Consider the following 21822-nt stretch of genomic DNA (forward strand, 5'->3'; position numbering starts at 1 on the left):
CATAGTCTATCTGAGGGGCTGTTACATGGGTGTTGGATCAGACATGTTCTGTGTGGGTCTGCAAAACGGAACGAGGAGAAAAATGCATGTTGTAGAGAAGAGGATTTTGGCTGGACATAGGGAGGAGCTTTTGAGCCATTAAAACTGTTAAAGAATGGAATGATCTGTCTTGTAAAGTAGTTAAGTGCCACATCATTGGGGTGGGAGGTGGGGTATTCAAATTGAGGCTGAATAAATCACTCTTGAGATCATTGCTAAGGTAGCTGGGCACTAAGTCTCAAGACCTCTGACATCCCTTCCAAAGATTCTACGTAGAGGTTTCCATTCATGAATTTTAAGAAATCATATAAGATTTTACACACACATGTATACATATATATATACACATACACATGTACGTTTGTGTGTTTATATACATACATAGACACATACACACACAGACACACAGACACACACACAGACACACACACACACACACATATATATATATATATATATATATCTGGAATTCTAAAGTCCTCCCATCAAGATTCATTCCAGAATCCTAAAAGACACCCAGACGCATTCTTTCAATACATATGGCAAAAAGGTTTGCAGAGATAAAATTAGGAATTTTAAAGCACCTTGATCCAAAGTGTATGCTCCTAGACCTTTAAAAGGCAACCAGAAGCATTTTTTAAATACATAGGGAAAAAAGGCCAAGACAAAAATTCCCCTTTTTATTAGCTGGTGAGGGGTAATCAACAGCAGATGAAAGTACGAGGCAGAGAAACATTTAATCTCCGACGGTTTTTATGCAATCTTACAGAAAAGGCCAATAACAACTAAATAGCCAGAACATATACTATCTAGGATATGAAGGCAGGAAGTCAATATCAGATAAGGAAGGTTATCTTCTAAGACTGTTTATTAAAACAGTGTTTTCAAATAAGCAAGCTCCGATGAAAAGTCACAAAAGTTGCAGTACACTACAGGTACAGGCTGGGGAATTCTCAGCACACATGGACACATACTATTTGATCAAACAAGCTGGTGTGGCTGTAGAGAGGATGAACAGGAAAACACTGTAATATTGAATAATCACTCATCTAATCTGTGGTTACACCATGGTAGGCACTTCTACGTGCTGTGGGAGATAGAAGGCAAGTATGAGATGCTGCCCTGGAGCCTCTAGTCCAGGTGGGGAACTAAGGCTAATACACCTAGTCAAATAATAACACAAGATAGGGAGTTGTTGTTGTTGTTGTTAAGTTGCTTATGACTTTCTGTGACTCCATTTTTTTGGGGCGGGGGCAGAGATACTGGAGTGGTTTGCCATTTCCTTCTTCAGGTCATATTACAGATCAGAGTTTCTTGAACTGTGGATGGCGACCCCATAAAATTTGGCAATAGTAAAATGCGATGACCAAAAATTAGTTAAAAATCAAACATGTAATGAATCCTAGGTGTTTCTATCAGTGCTTGCTCAAGCTGTATCCACCTTGGTTCTGTACAGAAAACATGCGCACTTTGTACTGCACATGTCCTCAGGCGATGCAATGCCAACCAAGGGAAAAGGGGTCAAGAGTGGAAAAGTTTAAGAAGCCCTGTTGTAGATAAGGAAACTGAGGAAAACAGGGTTAAGTGGCTTGCTCACGATCACGCAGCTGGTTAAGTGTCTGAGGCTGGATCTTTAACTCAGTAAGATGAGTCTTCCTGAGTTCAGGTCTGGTGCTCTAACCATTGTACTACCTAGTTGCCCCAAGACAGTAACAAGTGACAAACAAGTGGGAAAGGAATTAAATTCCATGTAATTTCACAGGCAAGAGAGATGAATATGGTATGCAGAGCTTCTGTACAGAAGGCTTCATGGAGGATATGGGACTAGAGCAGGACCCTGAATTATGGGTAGGAATTGGACGGGCAGTAAAGGACGGAAGAGGGAGACAAATGTGAATAATAGCAAGGAGTCAGGAATGTGCTGGGTATGTTGTGGAGATATTAAGTAGATCCAGGATAGCTGTTTCATAGTGAAATTTTAAAGGTATGTGGCTATAGAAAGGGCAGCTAGGTGGTACAGTAGATAGTGCTAGGCCTCTAGAGGCAGGAAATCTCCCCTTCCTATTAAAATCTGGCCTCAAACACTTAACTAGCTGTGTGACCCTGGACAAGTCACTTGACCCTGTTTGCCTCAGTTTCCTCATCTGTAAAATGATCTGGAGAAAGAAATCGCAAACCACTCTAGTATCTTTATCAAGAAAATCCAAAATGGTCCAGTGGACAGAGCACTGGCCTTGGAGTCAGGAAGATGAGTTCAAATTTGGCCTCAGACACATAACATTCATTAGCTGTGTGACCCTGAGCAAGTCACTTAGCCCCAATTGCCTCACCAAAAAAAAAAAATCCAAAATGGCATCACAAAGAGTCAGACACAACTGAAATGACTCAACAACAAGAACAAAATGATATAGAAAGGCTTTGGGAGTGGGTGGGAAGGAATTAGAATTCAACCTTCGAATTTTATAGATGAGACAAACGAGGTCTAGTGAGGGGTAATGACCCGTTGAAGGTTGCAGCAATAGTAATAGTGGCAATAGTCAGGGTCCACAGTTTTACTTAATAAGAAATCACTGGATAGATGGAAAATTATTTAGATCACATTGGCTAGAAATGTTTTTTTCCAAATCAATCTTATAAACAAAGTACCAAGATTTACCATCCTAAGCACGGGTTGTTGCCCACTTTAACCAGCCCACATTAACCTCGTGGGGGGTGAGGTGTATGACATAGACTTTCCAGCCATTCAGTGTTCCTCGTTTGTACCCCAGGCTAAAATGCAGAGAGCTCTTTCCTGGGCCTTTTAAAATGAAACCAAAGAGGCTTTGAAAGGAGCTCCGTTTCTCATTATTCACCTTTCCCCCCTGCCAAAGCTTTCCAGGTAGGAGACCTTTTGTTTCCCCAGGAGGGCCACTGGGCCAGAACGGAGGACAGCTTTTCACACTAGGCCTTGGCTGTCTGCAGATACCGGCTCTCTCATTCCCAGACCTGCCATTCTTTTAACCTTCAGCTCCATAGAGGCCCAGAGAAGGAGGGGGACAAAAAGCCTTTTATAACCAAATTATCTCTGTGTATTCATCTGCCATTATGTTAATGCAATGTGAAGCTTAGCAGATGGCACAAAGTAAATTATGCTGGTGGAAAAAAAAAAAGAAGAGAGAGGGAGAGAGAGAGAGAGAAATTGACCTTTTCAGGACTCATTCAGATTCCAAAGCCGAGTTTGCAAACCAAAGTTTCAAGCCTGGCACCAAGGCAGAGGCAGCTGAGGATAGGGTTAGTAGCTCTCTGAGTCCCCTCTTGGGGCCTGGGTCTTGCTCGACTTTTCACTCACCTGCACATTTTCTCAAAGAGCTCGGCGTACCCATCACAGTTACTCTTTTGGCTCTGCAGAATGTCAGTGGGCTTGTAGGACCGACGGTCCTTCTCCTGGGCAGCCACGATATCGTACTCTGGAGGGACAAAGGTGGAGAAGCGAGCATAAGAGGATGGAGGGCAGGCTCCTCCCCAAAGAGGAAAATGGCAGAACAGAAGGAAACTGCTTCCATTAGGACAGCTCCAATCATCTGATAATCCCTGGGTCTTGAACCTCCGATTTCATGGGCATAAGGAAATTCCAGTGAGGAGGCTCCCTCATCCAATGTAGATTGTCCTCAGCTATGCAACTTATAATCTTAGAGGGACAGCTGGGGCATTGAGAACTGTGAGTGACACGCCTGGGGTCACACAACCAGTTTGCATCAGTTGGGGGACTGGAACGCAGGTCACACTGACTCTCTGGATCCATAACATCTCTCCTGATCATCATTATCACGTAGAACACTGGCTCATAAATAGCTTTGTACGTTAAAAAAATTGAAAGTGGGCCCTATGAAAAGGAGGCACTGGACCTGAAACGTATTTCATAAACTCCTCTTCTTTCTGTTTCCATTTGGATTGGTTTCCACGGGAACCTGGATCTGGGAGGCCACTGTACTGTGATTAGCACATTCACCAGAATGGAGGCAGATGTAAAAGAGGTAAAGGCAATTTGGGATAGTCTTTTTATGAGTACTTTTGGTAAAAGTTTGGAGGGGGAAGAAGGTTAAAATAGAATTTAGAGATTGTAGATTTCAGTCGCACCTACTTGCTCTCCCAAACCTCCCAAGCGTGTAAAATTTGAAGCTGGCTGCTAGGCGGTGCTGTTGATAGAGCTCCAGGTCTGAGGTCAGGAAGACCTGAATTCTGATCGGACTTCAGACACTTACTAGCTGGGTGACCCTGGGCAAGTCACTTAACTCTGTTTGCATCAATTTTCTTATCTGTAAAATGAGCTAGAGAAAGAAATGGCAAACCACTCCAGTATCTTTGCCAAGAAAATCCCAAATGGGGTCACAGAGAGCCAGACATGACTGAAATGACTGAACAACGACAATAATCCAGAAAATCAATTCCTATGTACACTTTTCAAGAAGCCAGGCCTACCGTGGATGGTAAAGTCTGTAAAGAGACTCATGTACCTATTAGACTGAAACAAAAGGGAGGGAGGGCTCTCTGGGCTGGATGTGTGGCATTGCATTAGCTCCTGGGGCCTGTGCCCACTGTCTTCAGCTGAGGGTTTCTGACTGTGTATGTCAGAGGAAGGAAAAATAGACTCACAGGGAATGTTAATCAAGCTATGAAAGTTTAAGCCTGGGGAACAAAGTGTTACTGCTCTGTCATTAGCTGCCAGACCGAGAGATTGATTCCCACCATTCTACACTCGCTGCCATGAGGGCAGTTGAATAGTCGAATCGTCATAATTTCCAAACAGAGGGAGAAATCTGCCCCTGAATGGAATATCTCAGTGATCAGGGGCTCGTTGGAACATAGTTCAGTGTGCCAGGAAATGCTTTTATCGGATGAATGGCTTATAGCACTGGTCCTGTGCCAAGATCAGAGGTCCTGGTGATCTGTTTCTAAAAGTGACATTCTCATCATGAGGGCAAAGTCTATCCTCCAGGAGTAACTGATGTGTAGAAGGAATCACTGGGAAGGAGGGCTACTGTGACGTGTGTGATATATATATACACACACACACATATACATACATACACACATACACACATATGTACATACATATATACAAATGTCTACAAGAACATGAATGAGTATGTCTTTATATGCATGTATGTTTGAATGACTACATATATGTATATATGTATATGCATGTGTATATACATACATATGTATACAGTCACTATATATACCCACACACACATATATCTATATATCTATATGAATGTACCTATAGATGGGGGCCTATGTGTACATGAGGGTACATATTTGTTTGTACGTAAGTATATGTAAGAGTGTATGTGTGGGTATATAAAATTGATCTAGCTGTGAATGTAGGCATATGTATGAGTGTAAATGCATGTGTATTAGTGTGTGTGTGTATACACACACATACATATATATATGAGAGCATATTGTGTCTGTGTTTTTGAATGTGTATGATTATATATCACTGGGTATATGAGCATCTATTCATATACATGGATGTGTATATATATATGTGTGTATGGGGCAGCTTGGCATAGCAGAGAGTTGGTCTTGGAGACAGAAAGATTGGGGTTTAAGTCCTGCTTTTGAAACATAACGGAAAGGAAGGGAAAGGCACATACTATGTGTCAGGCACTGTATGAGCTCTTTACAAATATGACCTCATTTGATCCTCTTAATAACTCGGGGAGGTAGGTGCTATCATTATCCCCATTTTACAGTAGGTATAACTGAAGCAGACTGAGGGCGAGTGACATTCTTCTCCAGAGTCACACAGTACTAGTAAGTTTTGAACACGTCCTCCTAACTCCAGGTCTGGTGCTCTAACCATTAGGTATCTAGCTGTGCCTGTGTCACCCTAGACAAGTCCAACTCTATAAGACTTTACGTTGCAGAGAAGGTCCTGCCATGTATTAGCAAAGGGCATTTACTCATTCAGGAGTTTCCTATATCATACAAATCTCAGGTCCAGTCTCTATCTCTTTATGTGTACATCAATTGTTGTTGTTCAGTTATTTTCAGTCGTGTCCAACTCTTCAAGACCCCATTTGGGTTTTCTTTACAATATATATATATATTTTTTTGGTGACACAATTGGGGTTAAGTGACTTGCCCAGAGTCATGCAGGTAGGAAGTATTATGTGTCTGAGGCTGGATTTGAACTCTGGTCCTCCTGACTCCAGGGCTGATGCTCTATCCATTGTACCACCTAACTGCCCCTCTTTTCAATATCTTTATACTGGAATGGATTGCCATTTCCTCCTCCAGCTCATTTTACAGATGAGGAAACTGAGGCACAGGGTTAAATGACTTGTCCAGGGTCACATGGCTAGTAAATGTGTGAAGTCAAGATATGTGTATATCTGTGCATTTGCATGGGAGGAAGAATGGTAACAGCAGTGGCAGCAGCTAACATTTACATAGGGCTTACTATGTGCCAGATACTGTGTTAAATGCTTTACAATTATTATCTCATTTGATCCTTACAACAACCAGGAGAGATAGGTGTTATTATTATCTTTATTTTGGGGATAAAAAAACATACCCAAACAGGGGTTAAATGACTTGCCCAGGGTCACACAATAGAATGGAAAGAGGGCTGGGCCTGGAGTCAGGAAAACCTGGGTTCAAATCCCACTTCTGACACCTATTAACTGAATGACTGTGGGCAAAACACTTAACCTCATCTGTAAAATGAGGACTCTGAATGCCTCCCTCACGGGTTTTTGTGAGGCTCAAATGAAATAATGGTTGTAAAGTATACTTTGCAAATGACAAAATGCAATGTAAACAACAGCTATTTTACTATAATTTATGAGTTAATACATATATTAGTGTATTATATATGTGTGTATGTGTGTGTAAACAATAAGCACACACATATATGTATATATGTATATGTATATGTGTATGTATATATGTATACACATACATACATATATAAGTCACAGGTCCAGTCCCTATTTTTATGTGTGTATATCACTATCTATGTGTCTCTAGATAGATAGATAATGAGAAAGAGAGGAGGGAGGGAGGGTAGGAGAGGGGGGAAGGGAAGGAAGGAGAGACAGAGAGAGAGAGAGAGAGAAAGAATTTCTGCATGTGAGGATAGAAGAAAGGAGGTCATGCTTCCTGTCATGATATAATGTAGGCTTTTTAGCCCTAAGTGTTAACCAGTTGCTGTTGGGTTGGACCCAGTCAGACAATAAACATTTATTAAGTGCCTACTATGTGCCAGGCATTGTGCTAAGTGATGGGGATACAAAGAAAGGCACAAAATAGACCCTGTTCTCCAGGAGCTCACAGCCTGGCAGAGCAGAGGAATGGGGGAGGATAGTAGGAATTTGTGGAAGCAGATGGTATTTTGGGTTGTAACCTTGTGCCTGTACCAGGTGAGCAGTCCCCTTCTATTCGGCATCATTTGGATTAGCCTACCAATCCAAATAATACCATTTGGCATCATTTAAATCCTTAAACCCTGGTTTAAGTAAAAAGACCAGTGATGTTGAAGTCAGTAAAGGTGTTCCATGTTGTTCATGTTATTGTATAAGTAATAACACTACTCGAAGTTGGCTAGGTGGAGTTGGGGAAATAATGCTAGACCTGGATAGAGCACAACAAATGAATCTGAATCCTGCTTTGGAAACTCATTAGCTCAGTGACCTTGGGCAAATCTCTAAGCCTCAGTTTTCTCATCTAGAAAATGGGTATAATAATAACATCTTCCTCATGGGGAGTATATCTATGTCTATATCTACATAGATAAATAGATAGATATAGAGATCTGTGCATTACAACACTTAAAGCACTACATAAATATTTGCTATTATTCTTAACTTAGTTATCTGTAGTGCTGCATATCTCTGTAACACTCTTAAATCATTCCTACAAATGAGGCAACACACAATGGTAAGGGCACTGGGATAGCAGGCTTCCAGGCACCTTGGCCAAATCCCCTCATTTCTCTGAACCTCAGTTACTTCATTTGTTCAACTGGGGACAGCAAGGAATCTGCTAACTACCTTGCAGAGGTATTGTGAAGATCACTTGATATAATGGGAGGAAGGAAACAAGCATTTATTAAACACCTACTATGTACCAGGTATTGCGCTGAGCACTTTACAAATATTATATCATTTGATACTCACAACAACCTTAGAAATATAAGCTATGATTATGATTTTGTTGTCTTTACAAAGGATGTAAGGGCAGATACAGATGGAGAAACAAACTCAGGTTGATTGTTGTTGAGGTTTATCCTTTGTTCTCAAAGAGGACCATGACATCAGGAGGGTGATTCCATGACTTGCAAGTGAGTTGGATTTAAGTCAGGGAGAGCTGTGCAAAGTCACCAGCCTCACTTTCTCCTCTCGAGCCATCTGGGTCCAGTGGCCAGATATAGATCAGGACAACTGGAGATGGCCCAGCTCAGGTTGGTTAAACATTTGGCTAAAGGGCATACTGAGAGTTAGCTCTGGAGTCATATCTTTTTGAAACCTGACCCTGTTATTCAGTGATATCTATCCCCCTCTCCCCCCTCCACTTCATTTACAAATGAAACAAATTTGATAAGCATGGCATCAAATGCCTTTATCTGAGTCACTGATAAAAATGTAAACAAAGACCAAAGACAGATTCAGATGGCATTTTACTGGAGACCTTTCTCCAAGTTGACATGTAGCCACTGATGACTATTCTGGGGACAAAAATACATATATCAGCTACCTAAAAAAGGTTGTTGTGAGGAAAGTACTGAGTTCTAATATGGATTAAGTAGGCCTTTGTAGGCTGGCCTGGGAACCTAATTCCCTTGTTAGATTAATAAAACACCTACTAGAAGCCACGATCATTTTCTATACTGGAGACTCTAGGTTTGGAAGGACATTTATCCTCCTTGTTAGAAAGAACATACGTCATGACCATAATGGGAGGTAGCTATTAACAAAAAGCATGCTACCTCATCATTTTTATGGGAAAATCATTCCAAATGACTGGTTTACAAAATAGACTTTTATAGTCTGTTAGCAATAGGTGTCGTGGAAGAATAAAACAACTGGGGGAAGGACCCAGTGATGAGTTGTAGAGGGCTTACTCATACTGGGCATAGAGAAATAGAATTTAAACCAGCTCCATATAATGCTAGTATGCCAATATTGTTGTTGTTCAGTAGTTTTCAGTCATGTTTGAATCTCCATTTTCTTTCCTATCTCCTTTGGTGGTGGTGGTGTGTGTGTGGTCTTGGCTGCTATACTTCAAGGAAAGGAAGTCAAAGACTTATGTGATGGACTTGCGTTCCCTGGGTATCTAGTTAGGGTCTATGGTTGAGCCCCTCCCTGGTCTGGAGATGGAACAGAGTTCATATAATACAGGGTCTGAGTGTTAATGACATGACCTGAAGCTTCAGCCTAAGAATCACATATCAAATCTTTCATGATTTCTCAATCCCTCAGATGGGGTCTACTTTTAATCTCTTCCATAAAACTCTTTATTAAAGGTACCTTCAAGGAATAAAATAGACCAATTCAAGACTTAGCTCCTTTAATTTAAACTGCTCTCTTTTGAAGAGAGGTAATGAGTTATGAATTCTACAGTGGATTGGAGACAGCAAGATGTCTCAATAGGTGAGAGGTCTGGACTTGAAGTTAAGAAGACCAGTATTGAAATCTCTCTTCAAACACTTACTAGCTCTGTAGCTCTGGGCAAGTTACTTGACCTCCCTCAGTCTCAGTTTTCTCATCTGCAAAATGGGCAAAATAATAGCACCTACCTCACCGAGTTATGAGGATCAAGGGAAATGATATGTACAGAGCTTTGCAAACCTTAAAGGGCTATATAATGCTAGTTATTTATAATTATTTTACTATTACTATTACCACCAGCCCAGAGCTGATTGTTTGTCTATGTTGTATAACCTACCTATGTGATGGCATATCCATACCCAAATGGCTCTGACTTTCTCCAGGTCTGTCTGAGCGTCCTGGAGCAAGTCTTTCACCAGTTCTTCCAAACCAGATTTGACCTTCACCTGTTTGGAAAGGAATACGTGTGTCAGAAAGAGGACAACTGTGGAATAAAAGATCAGATGTTGACTGAAGTGCGGAGGATAGAGCGGGTCAATGCAATAGCTAAATGTGACTCATGGCAAGAACTGAGCTGGCCAGTACTGACCTGACTCTAAACCCCCTCTTCTTTTGCCCTCAGTTTATGGTCTCCGTTTTCTTTTACTCATCATTCTTCTAGCCACTAGAGTTTTTGAGGGATCAGAATATAAATGCTACACCTTTTACTCTCTCTTCCACCAACTTCCTGCCAGTTTTGCAATTGAAACTAAGTTGTTTTGTTATTGGGGGGATATGTAATGTTGGGGTTGGGGCAGCAATGAATCAGGGATGGCCAAGAGGTTCCAGGACCAGAAGAATAGCTCAACAGGATAAGTCTAATAGATAACACTGGTATTAGACAGACAAGGGAGAAGGTCCGAGGAGGTCAGCTAAGAATGGTTGTAGCAGAAAGGTCTATGCAAGTGGAGTCCATCACCTGGAAGTAGGGAAGGTGGTCAAAAAGAACAATAGGACTAAGAAGAGTGAAGGTGATGAACTATCTCATCCTAGCTCTGAGGCTAGCTGCTCTCTGTGTTTTCTGGGATGGGGCTCATTAGAGTTCATTTTAGCCAGAAAAGATACATAGGAATAGAGGGGCAGAGATGCTGGCAACAGTAGGCATTTCCCATAGTCTATATGTCCATGTGGCTGCAGATCACCTTGAAAGGAGTTTGTATGAGCTTGGGTAAGTTTTCAATATTCTAGAGGGGCTCTGTGAAGCTGGACTTTGGTTAGTAAGCTAACCCATACCCTGGGGGGGGCAGGGTCTTTCTCTCTGAGAATCAGAGGCAAGCACATCACCGTGTTGAATCTCTTACCTTGGAGGCATATGCATCCAATTTTTCAAACTGCCTTAGGTCTAATGGCATGGACTTCAGACTAGACCGATCCCATGGGTAGGCTGGAAAACACCAGGAGAACTTTTTCAGTCATGAAGGTAACTCTTAATAGTGTTGCTCATTCTAGGAATAGCAATGTCTCTTGAGCTAAAGCCAGACAAATGGAGATATGGGGAATTATATCCAAAGTGGGCTTTTAGCACAGACTAGTTGGAACAGTTTTAACCTGACAGGTAAGAAAGTGTTTACATAATAGAAATGCTTTTTCTCTGTCTTCTTCTGAGAGACTCTCTCAGGACACTTGGGTATTATTCCTGGTTCTGTCATTTACTAGCTGGACAAGTCTCTGGGCCTCAGTTTCCTCGCCTTAAAATAGTGTGTGTATGCGTATGTGTGTGTGTGTTGGGGGGGGGAGGAGAGAGAGAGAGAGAGAGAGAGAGAGAGAGAGAGAGAGGGAATGGATTAGGATAAATATCCTTCCAACTCTAATGTTCTACGATACTATGAATCTATGAATAAGATAAACAAAGTCAACATAATTTCTTATTACTTAGCATAAATCAATCTCTCCCAGTCAAGTGGGTTTTTATAAATATGGATATCATTTAGATGCTGTCTACTTCAGTTTCTCCATCTATAATAAGTATGTTTGTAGAGACACAGGATACACCTAACTCTCAGCTATCTATAGTCATAGGAGATGAGGTGAGGCACTAAAACCTACAAATAATCTGTTATCTCATAGCATCCAGTTATTTCAAGCTCTGCATCCTCAGTCCTGGCCATGGATCAGCCTCATGTGTAGGCAGAGTATATGGGACCCAAGTGGTGCAATTTGGAGGACACTTCAGAAACTCTCTCCTGATCCAAAATATCCTCCCACCCCAACAAATTATTTAAAAAACCCCCACTGGTTTACACTATTTACAGATTTGTTTTCTTACCTTATCAGTCATTACTGGCATTGTTACTTATTAAAATGTAAACCTTCCTTCAAGGACTGAAAGATGAAATTTTACAGGGGGTAATATATTTAATGAGAAGCATACTGGCGCTGAGGCTAGAGAGTAAGCCTTAGGAGCAGGAAGACCTGGGTTAAGGACCTAAGTCCTTCTTCTGGCACACACCTGCCATGTAACCCTGGGCAAGTGACTTCTCAGTGTCCTAGGAAACCCTCAAAGATCAAAGTTTTGGAGCAGTTGATGATTTCCATTGGTAGAGGAAGTTTTCTCCTGAGGGGTTTACTATACTAGTGAAATCATAGGTCCAGAACAACACACACACACAAAATCCAATTTGCGTTTTGTATGCATACACAAACACCCTTATCCCTAAGACACACACATACATATATGTATATATGTATATATGTGTATATATATATGTTGTTGCTATTCAGTCATTTCAGTTGTGTCCAACTCTTTATGACCTCATTTGAGGTTTTCTTGGCAGAGATACTGAAGTGGTTTGCCATTTCCTTCTCCAGTTCATTTTACAACTGAGGAAACTGAGGCAAACAGGGTGAAGTGATTTGCCCAGGTTCACACAGCTAGTAAGTGTCCAAGGCCAGATTTGAACTCAGGGAGATGAGTCAGGTCTGACACTCTATCCACTGTACCACTTAGTCGCCACATATTTGTATACATGCAATATATGCATAGATATATATGTAGTATATGCACATGTATACATCTATATGCTTTAGGAATAAAATGGAATTTTAAAAAATATAAAGTTCCACATTTGGGTTAAAAAAATCTATAACACAAATATAAGATACAGTTAGTGTATCTAGATGGTGCTTCCCGTGAAAAAGATTAGAGATGGTGGACATCAAATTCAATGTAAGTCAACAGTATGACATGGCAGCCAAAAAAGCCACTGTTATTCTAGTTTGCATTGAGAGAGTCATAATGGCCTGAACAAGGGATATAATAGCTCTGCTTTACTCCACTCTGGGGCAGCTAGGTGGCGCAGTGGACAGCGCACTTGGCCTGGAGTCAAGAAGACCTGAGTTCAAATTTGACCTCAGATACATACTAGCTGTGTGACCCTGGGGAACTCACTTAACCCTGTTTGCCTTGCTTCCTCATCTGTAAAATGAGCTGGAGAGGGAAATGGCAAACCACGTCAATATCTTTGCCAAAGGAAACCCCAAATGGGATCATGGAAGAGTCAGACACGACTGAAAAAACTGAACAAATTATCCCACTCTGGTCAGGCCATATCTTGAGTATTGTGTTTTTGTTCTGGGCACCATATTTTAAGACAAGCTGGAGTGCTTCCAGCAGAGGTTGACCTGAATGGTAAGGGAACTGGAGGACAAGGCAGATAATGAGCATTTAAAAGAATTAGGGATATTTATTATTATTATTTTTTTTTTGGCTAGGCAATGGGGTTAAGTGACTTGCCCAGGGTCACACAGCTAGTAAGTGTTATGTGTCTGAGGCTGGATTTGAACTCAGGTCCTCCATGAATCCAGGGCCAGTGCTCTATCCACTACACCACCTAGCTGCCCCAGAATTAAGGATATTTAGCCTAGAAAGGAGAAGATTCAAAGGGGAGTCGACAGTTATCTTTAAGTATTTGAAGGGCTGTTTTGTGGAAGCATTGATTATTCTTGGCCCCAAAGTGCAGAATTAGGAGGAAAGGGGTAGAAATCACTGAGGCATATTTTGGCTTGATGTAAATAAACTTCCTAACAATTAATGCTATCCAAATGTGAAATGATTTGCCGTGGAAGGTAGTGGGTTTCCACTCATTGGTGGTCTTCCAGCAAAGGCTGGAAACCATTTTCTAAGAATATTTTGGCAAAGACTACTTGTGGGTACAGATTGAACTTGATGACCCTTGAGGTCCCTTCTACCTTCTTGATTAAGTGGTTCATTAATGAGTTATTAACACCTTAGTATGAATTAGTATGTATTAGCTTAGGGGCAGCTAGGTGGTACTGTGGATGGAGTGCTGGGCCTGGAGTCAGGAAGACTCATCTTCCTGAGTTCAAATTCGACCTCAGATACTTACTAGCTGTGTGACCCTGGGCAAGTCACTTAACCCTGTTTGCCTCAATTATCTCATCTGTAAAACGAATTGTAGAGAGAAGTGTCAAACCACTCCAGTATCTTTGCCAACGAAACCCCAAATGGGGTGACAAAGAGTCAAACATGACTGAAAATGACTGAACAATAACAACATGAATCAGCTCATCAGATCATTTCCAAACTGATAGATTTTCTGGAGCAACTCTAAGATAGCGAGATACAAAAGAAATTTCCTTAATGGAGGAGAAAGAAAGAGGTCTAGGGCTTTGGGACTGAGGTTGGTATGTGGGTAAAACTAGGTGGGTGATGAACCACTATGTAAAGTATCTGGAGGGAGGCAGAATGAAAAAGGGCACTAACTTTGGTAGGGGTATGGTAGGATACAGGAGAAAATATTCTTATTTCATAATTTTATCCAGAGTTCCCTTAGTCCCCTATAAAAACCTGCATTTCCCAAGGCAGGTGCTCAATTAATGTTCATTGGATAGATGGAGGGAGGGAAGAAGGGAGGGATGGAACTGTTTAAATAGGAGTAGAATGAACTGACTTTGACTGAACTCTTAATGATGCAGGAAAATGTCAGAAAGTAAGCAGCCCAAGGAGGTTATAAGTCAAAGGAGTCCTAGATAATTGACCAATTAAGTAATGGACCCTTGAATAATTGAGACTTTGCTATCCACACAATTTTATTACCTAGCTTACAAAATGAAGGCAGTAAGTAGAAGAATATTACTAATGTGAACTCAAGCTTTGAAAAACTATGTCCTATTTGATGGTAAGCTCCATGAGCGCAGTGGACACCTCTTAGGTCATCTTCTCCTTGGGTCTATGGTGCTTAGTAGATGGTCACTATATTAAAACTGAGTTGAAATGAACTGAATTGTTCCATCAGAAATATTTTCTATTGTCACCAGCTGAACTTCCTACCACTATGAAAGAATAATTTGATGTTTAAGAAGAAACTGGGCATTTTAATTTATCATTACCAAGCACTTTAGGATGGCCATTGACAGAGAGCCCTGACCCCAGAAGTGCTTTGTCCTGATGTTTTAGGGAGAAGGCCTCTTTGAGGATGCCCTTTAGTGCTGTGATCAGCACAAAGTGGCCAGGAGAACAGAGTTGCCAGCCAAGGCAGGAGGACAGGGAGGGAAGGCATGGGAGAAAACAAGGAATATTAGATTTTGTGCTTTTTTTGCTTAAATCATAAACACCAGCAATCACCCTAGGAACTGTCATTGAACAAAGACCTTTGGCAACTGCTGATTAGCTTAGCAGACAACACCAGGAAGGGAGGATGGTCACTGTGGTCCATTGTGACACTGTGGGATTACTTGGCAGTAAAGTAAGAAAACTCCAGTGCTGGGAGTGCCATTGCCAAGGGGCTCCAACCCTTCTGAAAGGCTTAGTCCTGGGTATGGAAAGCTGTGACTTTCTTCTGGTAACCAGACCAGTCACCAGACTGATTCACATGCCCTTTGACTCATATCTCACATACCTTCCATTTCAAGAGTTACTACCCCCAGACACAGGGTCCTGAACAAGACATCTTTTCATCCATGATACCCTTGAGAGATCGTTGCATCCTACTGAGGCAAAGGGATCTAGTAAAGAGAAAATTTGGCTGGGATTCAAGAAAACACGGCTATTTTCCTGGGTCCATCCCTCAGCAACTATGACCTCCAGGAAGGGACTGTCTCCTAAGACTACAGGGTAGAGATGAAAGGAGGTAATAATAGTGGTTATTATTCTCCTTTTTTATACTTCCATTACTCTCCTGCTCCAGACACTTCTTGAAGAGTAGATGGTAAGAGAAGGAAGCAATGAGCTGACTAATAGCTCTCTTCCTTCCTATCCCCAACATTCTAGCTTGGGAGGTTGCAAAGGGGGCAAATGTAACTGCATAGTCACAAACAGAGATTAGAAATGCCAAAATCAGTGCATGCTGCTCCAAAAGTATCCAAAAAGTGAGCCAAATGCTTCAAGGAGGTGAGATTGGGGAACCAACTTTCTGACCATTAGCCCCTAAGACATATGGGCAAGTGGATAATTACATGGTTGCAGAAAGATGTGGGCTAACTCTCTTCTTCCCTACACTGTCTATCCATCCATAGTAAGCAAGGGATTTCAATTTTTTAGATCTTAGTCCATCCATCTCCAAAATGGAGAATACTAGATGGTCATATTTCACAGAGACATGGAGAGAATCTAATAAATGTTTGTGAAGAGATCCGAAGTCCCTGGAAACCAGGTTGCATAGGAGTACAAAGCACTTTCTTTCTAGATTTATTATTTCTTTTGGAGGGATGGATGTGGGAGGGTTGAAGAAAGGGAGCAGGAGATTGAAGGATTATACCATTCATCTCCCTGTTTCCAGGTAGGTCCGCCTCTACACTATTCCAGAGAGATCAGTCAGCAAGTATTTATGGAGTGTCTACAGCTTGAATGATAGAATCAATCATAGAGTCATAGAATGTTAGAGCCCAGAGATCCTCTGGGCCCACCCCCTCATTTTATAGAAGTCAGGAAGTTGAGTTTCAGAGTGATTTACCCATAGTCACACAGATGCTGGCTGAGCCTGAACTAGAACCCAAGTCCCCAGTGTCTGTGTATGAATATAACAGGTGCTCAGCATGTGTTGAGTGAATGAATGAGGGTGAGGGTATGGGTGACATCTTTTCCACACACTGTAAAATCTGAAAGTGTCTGTGAATCTTCTGACAGACTTAAAATCATCCCTGGAATTACTGTGATTATATCAGAAACTAGCAGTGGCAGTCTGGGAAGGGAGAGCCACCCTTTGGGATAAAGTACTTCTTTCTTTGATGGAAATGGAAAGTAGTGAGATGTATGCCCCATTTTTTTTTATGGAACTGCCCAAATCCAGACTATCAAGATGCCTTTGCTCATGGCTTCGTATCCAGGTATCTTAGTCATGGTGTGTTGGGTGATAGGCGTGGTTGATGTGGTTGAAAGAGGGACCTCAGAGTCACGAAGACCTGGGTTTGAGTACCACCTCTGACACTCAAAGCAAGTGCTTAAGTTCTAAATATCCCAGGGAGCTCCCTAAGGCAGGGGTTCTTAACCTGGGGTCCAAAATTTGTTTTTGTTTAAGCTAGACAACAGAATTTCAATATAATTAGTTTCTTTGTAATCCTATGTATTTTATTTTATGCATGTAAAAATACTATTCTGAGAAGGGGTTCCTATGCTTCACCAAACTACCAAAGCTTCCATGACACAAAAAAGAAGATTAAGAACCCCTGTCCTAAGGCTGCAAGTTGTAGAACACATGCTGACTTACACTGGTAGAAGTTTCTTTATTGGGGTGCTCCTTTCACCTGTGAAATTACATCTGGATCAAAAAATAAACAAACTCTAGCCATTGGGATTTCCCTGACTACATCCTACGCTGGTCTTTCCATAAATCCCAGCCATTTAGAAAATAACCAGCTTCCATCTTCATACTTAACTTTGAATTATTTTTGATGCTCTGAACTGTTCGCTCCTTGAAGAAATATCCAGATTCTCAGAGAGTAAGCCCCTTTCTCCTATTGCTAGTGCTTGTTTTCCCAGAGACTTCAGTTTAGAAACATTTCCTGGAGTAGGAGTCTGGACAGGGCGACATTGAGTCATTTGAGGCCATTGTTCCACTTGGAGACATGTGGGTCAGCAGGAAATTTCCTTCCATGGTGAGACAGACATTAAGCATAAGCCTGAGGACTCAGTAATCAACTGCTCCTTAGTTTCCTGATCTATAGGACACACTTTGCTTTCTCTGACTATTGCCTGAGATAGTCTTCTTGTATTGAAGCAGTGGAGGAGGAGGAGAAAGGAAAGGGGAGAATGCATTCCAATAAACTCAAGATTTCTTGCCTCTTTTGTCAGTGTCTGACTGTACTGACAATTAGCATCCAGATTAGTCTTTTTTCACTTGGCCCTACAGGGCAAGAGTAGCACCAGTGGGCAGAAGTTGCTTTTTTGTTGAGTTGCTTTTCAGGCATATCTGACTTTTCATGACCCCATTTGGGGTTTTCTTTTTTTTTTTTAATCTTTTTTTTTTAGTTTGTTTTTGCTAGGCAATCGGGGTTAAGTGACTTGCCCAAGGTCACACAGCTAGTTAAGTGTCAACTACCTGAGGCTGGATTTGACCTCAGGTCCTCCTGATTCCAAGGCTGGAGCTCTATCCACTGTGCCACCTAGCTGCCCCTGGGGTTTTCTTGGCAAAGATACTAGCGTGATTTGCTATTTCCTTCTCCAGGTTATTTTACAGCTAAGGAAACTGAGGCAAACCGGGTGAAGTGGTCACACAGTTAGTAAGTGTCTGAGGCCATTTTTGAACTCAGGAAGATTAATCTTCCTGACTTCAGGTCTGGCACTCTATACTAGCTGCTCCTCGAAGTTACATAGAGGGAGATTTTAGTTCAATAAAAAGGACTTCCAAATAACTAGAGCTATCTGAAAATGAAATACTTTGGCTCAGCAGCTAGCGAGCTCCTCATGACTAGATGTCTATCACTGCCCAGTGTGATGCTGGTTTATAGCTCAGTCAACATTTCTCTTTTGGCTCTGCCAACTACTAGCTTTGTAAACTTGAACTCATTTCCTCCCCATTTCTGAGCCTTGGTCTTTTCCTCTGAAAAAATGAGAGGGGTTAGTCTATGTGATGACTAAAGTTCTCTTCAACTTTAGCATTCTGTGATTCTGTGTCTGTGTCCCATAAGTATTTCTGGGGCTTCACTGGTACAAAAGTCCACAGATGGCCCTGAACCAACATGATCATCTCTTTCCCTTTCCTCTTGGGATGATGTCACTGAATTTCAGGGTACAGCATACCCACTATCAGCCCTAAAGCCTTCTTTCAGTGAGAGGTTGTAGATAATTAAGCCAGCACTAGGTCAAGGTCAAACTCTGTCCAGGACCTAAAAAGCAGCTTAAGTTTCAAGTTGTCTACTTCTCATCACAGTGAAATGGAGGGTCTGCAGACAAGAGAAGCAGCCTTATAGAATACTCTTTTTCTGTGTTTGTATACTAGTTTTTTTTTTCCCTTTTGAAATGATGGAAGGAGTCTCATGGACTTATTATTCAAGATATTACCAGTGACATACTTGCGTTTCTGATTTCATAGTTTCATTCCTCAGCTGTCTGAGGAGGTGGATGTAATTCTCATAAACCTAGGCTGGGATCTTTCCAGGTCTTCCTTCACTATAAGAAAGGCAGGAGACTGTTGGAATGGAAAGGGCATGAATCAGAAATTAGGAGACTTGGGTTTGTGTACCTATTGGCCCAATCATTAGCCACGTGACCTTTCTCAGCCTTGGTTTCCCCATCTTTAAATTGTTAACTACAGGACTTGTTTATCTCTAAGGCTATTGTAAGAAACAATTGGAATTGGGCAGCTAGGTGGTGCAGTGGATAGAGCTCCTGCCTTGGAGTCCGGAGGATTTGAGTTCAAATGTGGCCTCTGACACTTACTAGCTGTGTAACCCTGGGCAAGTCACTTAACCCTGATTGCCTCACAAAAAAAAAAAGAAAAGAAACAATTGGAATAACCGATCCCCCTTCAGGCCTACTTCAGTCTAGCCAATTGGCATTATTGAGGTCCCTCCTTCCTCTTGACTCTGTCCATTTGCCTCAGCTGTCCACCTGGCTCAGCTGAAGTGCCTCCTTCTGCGGGAAGGTGAAGGTCAAGATTCTCCCAGCACTAGCGCCTTCCCTTCAAAATCATCATATGTCTCTTTTGTATGAAGCTATATATGTATATGTTGCCTCCATCGGCTAGACTGTAAGCTTCCTGAGAGCAAGGATAGTTTTCACTTGGCACATAGCAAATATTTCATAAATGTATGCCGATTGCTTGGTTGGATATTGGGTGTGAAAGTAACTTTGTAAACTAACACAACACAAATACAAGGGAAAGGAAACATGTTATAACAGGGGTGGGGAACCTGTGGCCTTAAGAGCTCATGTGGCCTTTTAAATCCTTAAGTGCGGCCTTTTGACTAAATCCAAATCCCAAACCCTGGTATAGAAAAAGCAAGTACTGGACTTGCTTATTGAGTCAAGAGTTCAAGCTATGGGCTCTGACATTTACTAACTGTGTGACCATAGGCAAATTCATGTCTGTGAGCCTCAGTTTCTTTATATGTACAATAGGGATATTACTACATGCCTTGGCCTTGGGTAACTCAACTAATTTTGGCGAGTTCAGTTTCCTCATCTGTAAAATGGAGATAACAACCCCTGTCTTACCTACCTCACAAGGGTATTACGACGGAAGCACTATATAAACCACCAAAGGCTAGATTAATGTGAGTGATTATTTATTAATTGTTGTTGTTATCCTCAGATCCTCAAAATGCTTCCACGAATTGGCCAATCAGTATATGGGCAGCACCTGCTGTATAGCCAGAAGAGCTAAAGTTGTGCATGTCCTGGAAACCCCAGGGAAATGAAACCTACTTGCTTTACCTTCCCCTCACCCCTTCCCTCTTTAACAGGTTTTTGTATCTATAGTCAACATCTATCAGGTTTTCTCTGACAAGGGCCATTGCACTGACCTAAATGGATGGAAAGTAGATTTACACATTTAACAGCTTTCTGCCCAATATAGCTCTGAAAATGAGGGATTTTTTCCCCTTCCATTTGGAAGAAGGATGACATTTCTAAAATGAGGTTGAAAACACTGTTACTAGCTTCACTCTTTCTCTGTTCCATTTCATAATATCTGCATATTTTAAAACCCTATAATGATTTATGCCTCATTAAATCTCCCCTCTGTACAGATTATATAAGGCTCAGAGGCATAGCACCCCTACCCAAATATGTTGTGCATAAATACATTTAAAATATCTGTGGCATTAACCAAGTTGATCTGTTTTCAAATCGTAGAAAATGCATGGAATAAAGCTAACTATATTTAACACAGAGAATCACAGAATGCTAGCACTGGAAGGAGCCTTAGAGAGCCTCTAACAGAGTTGATTTCCCTCACTTTACAGATGAGGAAACTGAGATCCATAGAGGGAAAGGGAATTGCCCATCGGGCTGGTGAGAGAGCCTAGGCACAGGCCCAGCCCTTCTGGCTCTCAGTCTGGTATTTTTTTCCACAAGACCAACTTGCTTTGTTAACTTACCTTCTAAACCATGCTTCGTTTATATAGTCGATGTTTAGTAATATATTAAAACTATTTAATAATACCTTTAAAATTTAACATAATTATTTTCATAACCATCGAAATACAGGGTCAGAAATCAGGCATTTTTATGTTGCTACTGTTTCAAATGTATTTTCCATAATGGGACTGTACCTAGTTCAGGAATTCATTAGTTCTCACTCAGATTAGTCTTTTGTCCAAGTCATCCCATACATTGCTTGATTCTTGGATTAAGTTTTCTAATTCTCAGATGCCATTGTGTCACTCTGATGCTCAGAAGACTTTAATGGTCTCTCATCGCTTTAGAATAAAGTATACCTTCCTTAGCCTTGGCACTCAAGGCCGTCTACACAGGAGTTCCAACTGACCCTTCTAGCCTTTTCTTATCTTGACAGTTTAATGCTACAGTTAAACAGAACTGGCAGACAGGTGGAACAATGGGTAGAGTACTGAGCCTGAAGTTAGACTCATCTTCATGAGTCAAATCTGGCCTCAGACACTTACTAGCTGTGTGACCCTGGGCAAGTTACTTAACCCCTGTTTGCCTCAGTTTCCTCATCTGTAAAATGAACTAGAGAAGGAAATGGTAAACCATTCCAGGATCTTTGCAAAGGGAGACCCCAAATGGAGT

The 21822-nt window shown here is 41.4% G+C and overlaps 1 protein-coding gene across 3 annotated transcripts in view; it reads right to left on the bottom strand.

The window, feature by feature from the left end:
* KY (kyphoscoliosis peptidase) overlaps positions 1-21822 on the bottom strand; it is a 99150-nt gene that overhangs the window by 40585 nt on the left and 36743 nt on the right. For all 3 annotated transcript variants that reach the window (XM_027845304.1, XM_027845306.1, XM_027845305.1), the window contains 3 exons: positions 10976-11058; positions 9973-10081; positions 3368-3485 (listed from right to left, as the gene is read on the bottom strand). In XM_027845304.1, coding sequence (XP_027701105.1) covers positions 3368-3485; positions 9973-10081; positions 10976-11058 — 310 coding nt within the window. The remainder of the gene's footprint in view (positions 1-3367; positions 3486-9972; positions 10082-10975; positions 11059-21822) is intronic.

Source organism: Vombatus ursinus, unplaced genomic scaffold (assembly GCF_900497805.2).
Source record: "Vombatus ursinus unplaced genomic scaffold, bare-nosed wombat genome assembly UNPS02014959.1, whole genome shotgun sequence".
Classification (NCBI taxonomy): domain Eukaryota; kingdom Metazoa; phylum Chordata; class Mammalia; order Diprotodontia; family Vombatidae; genus Vombatus; species Vombatus ursinus.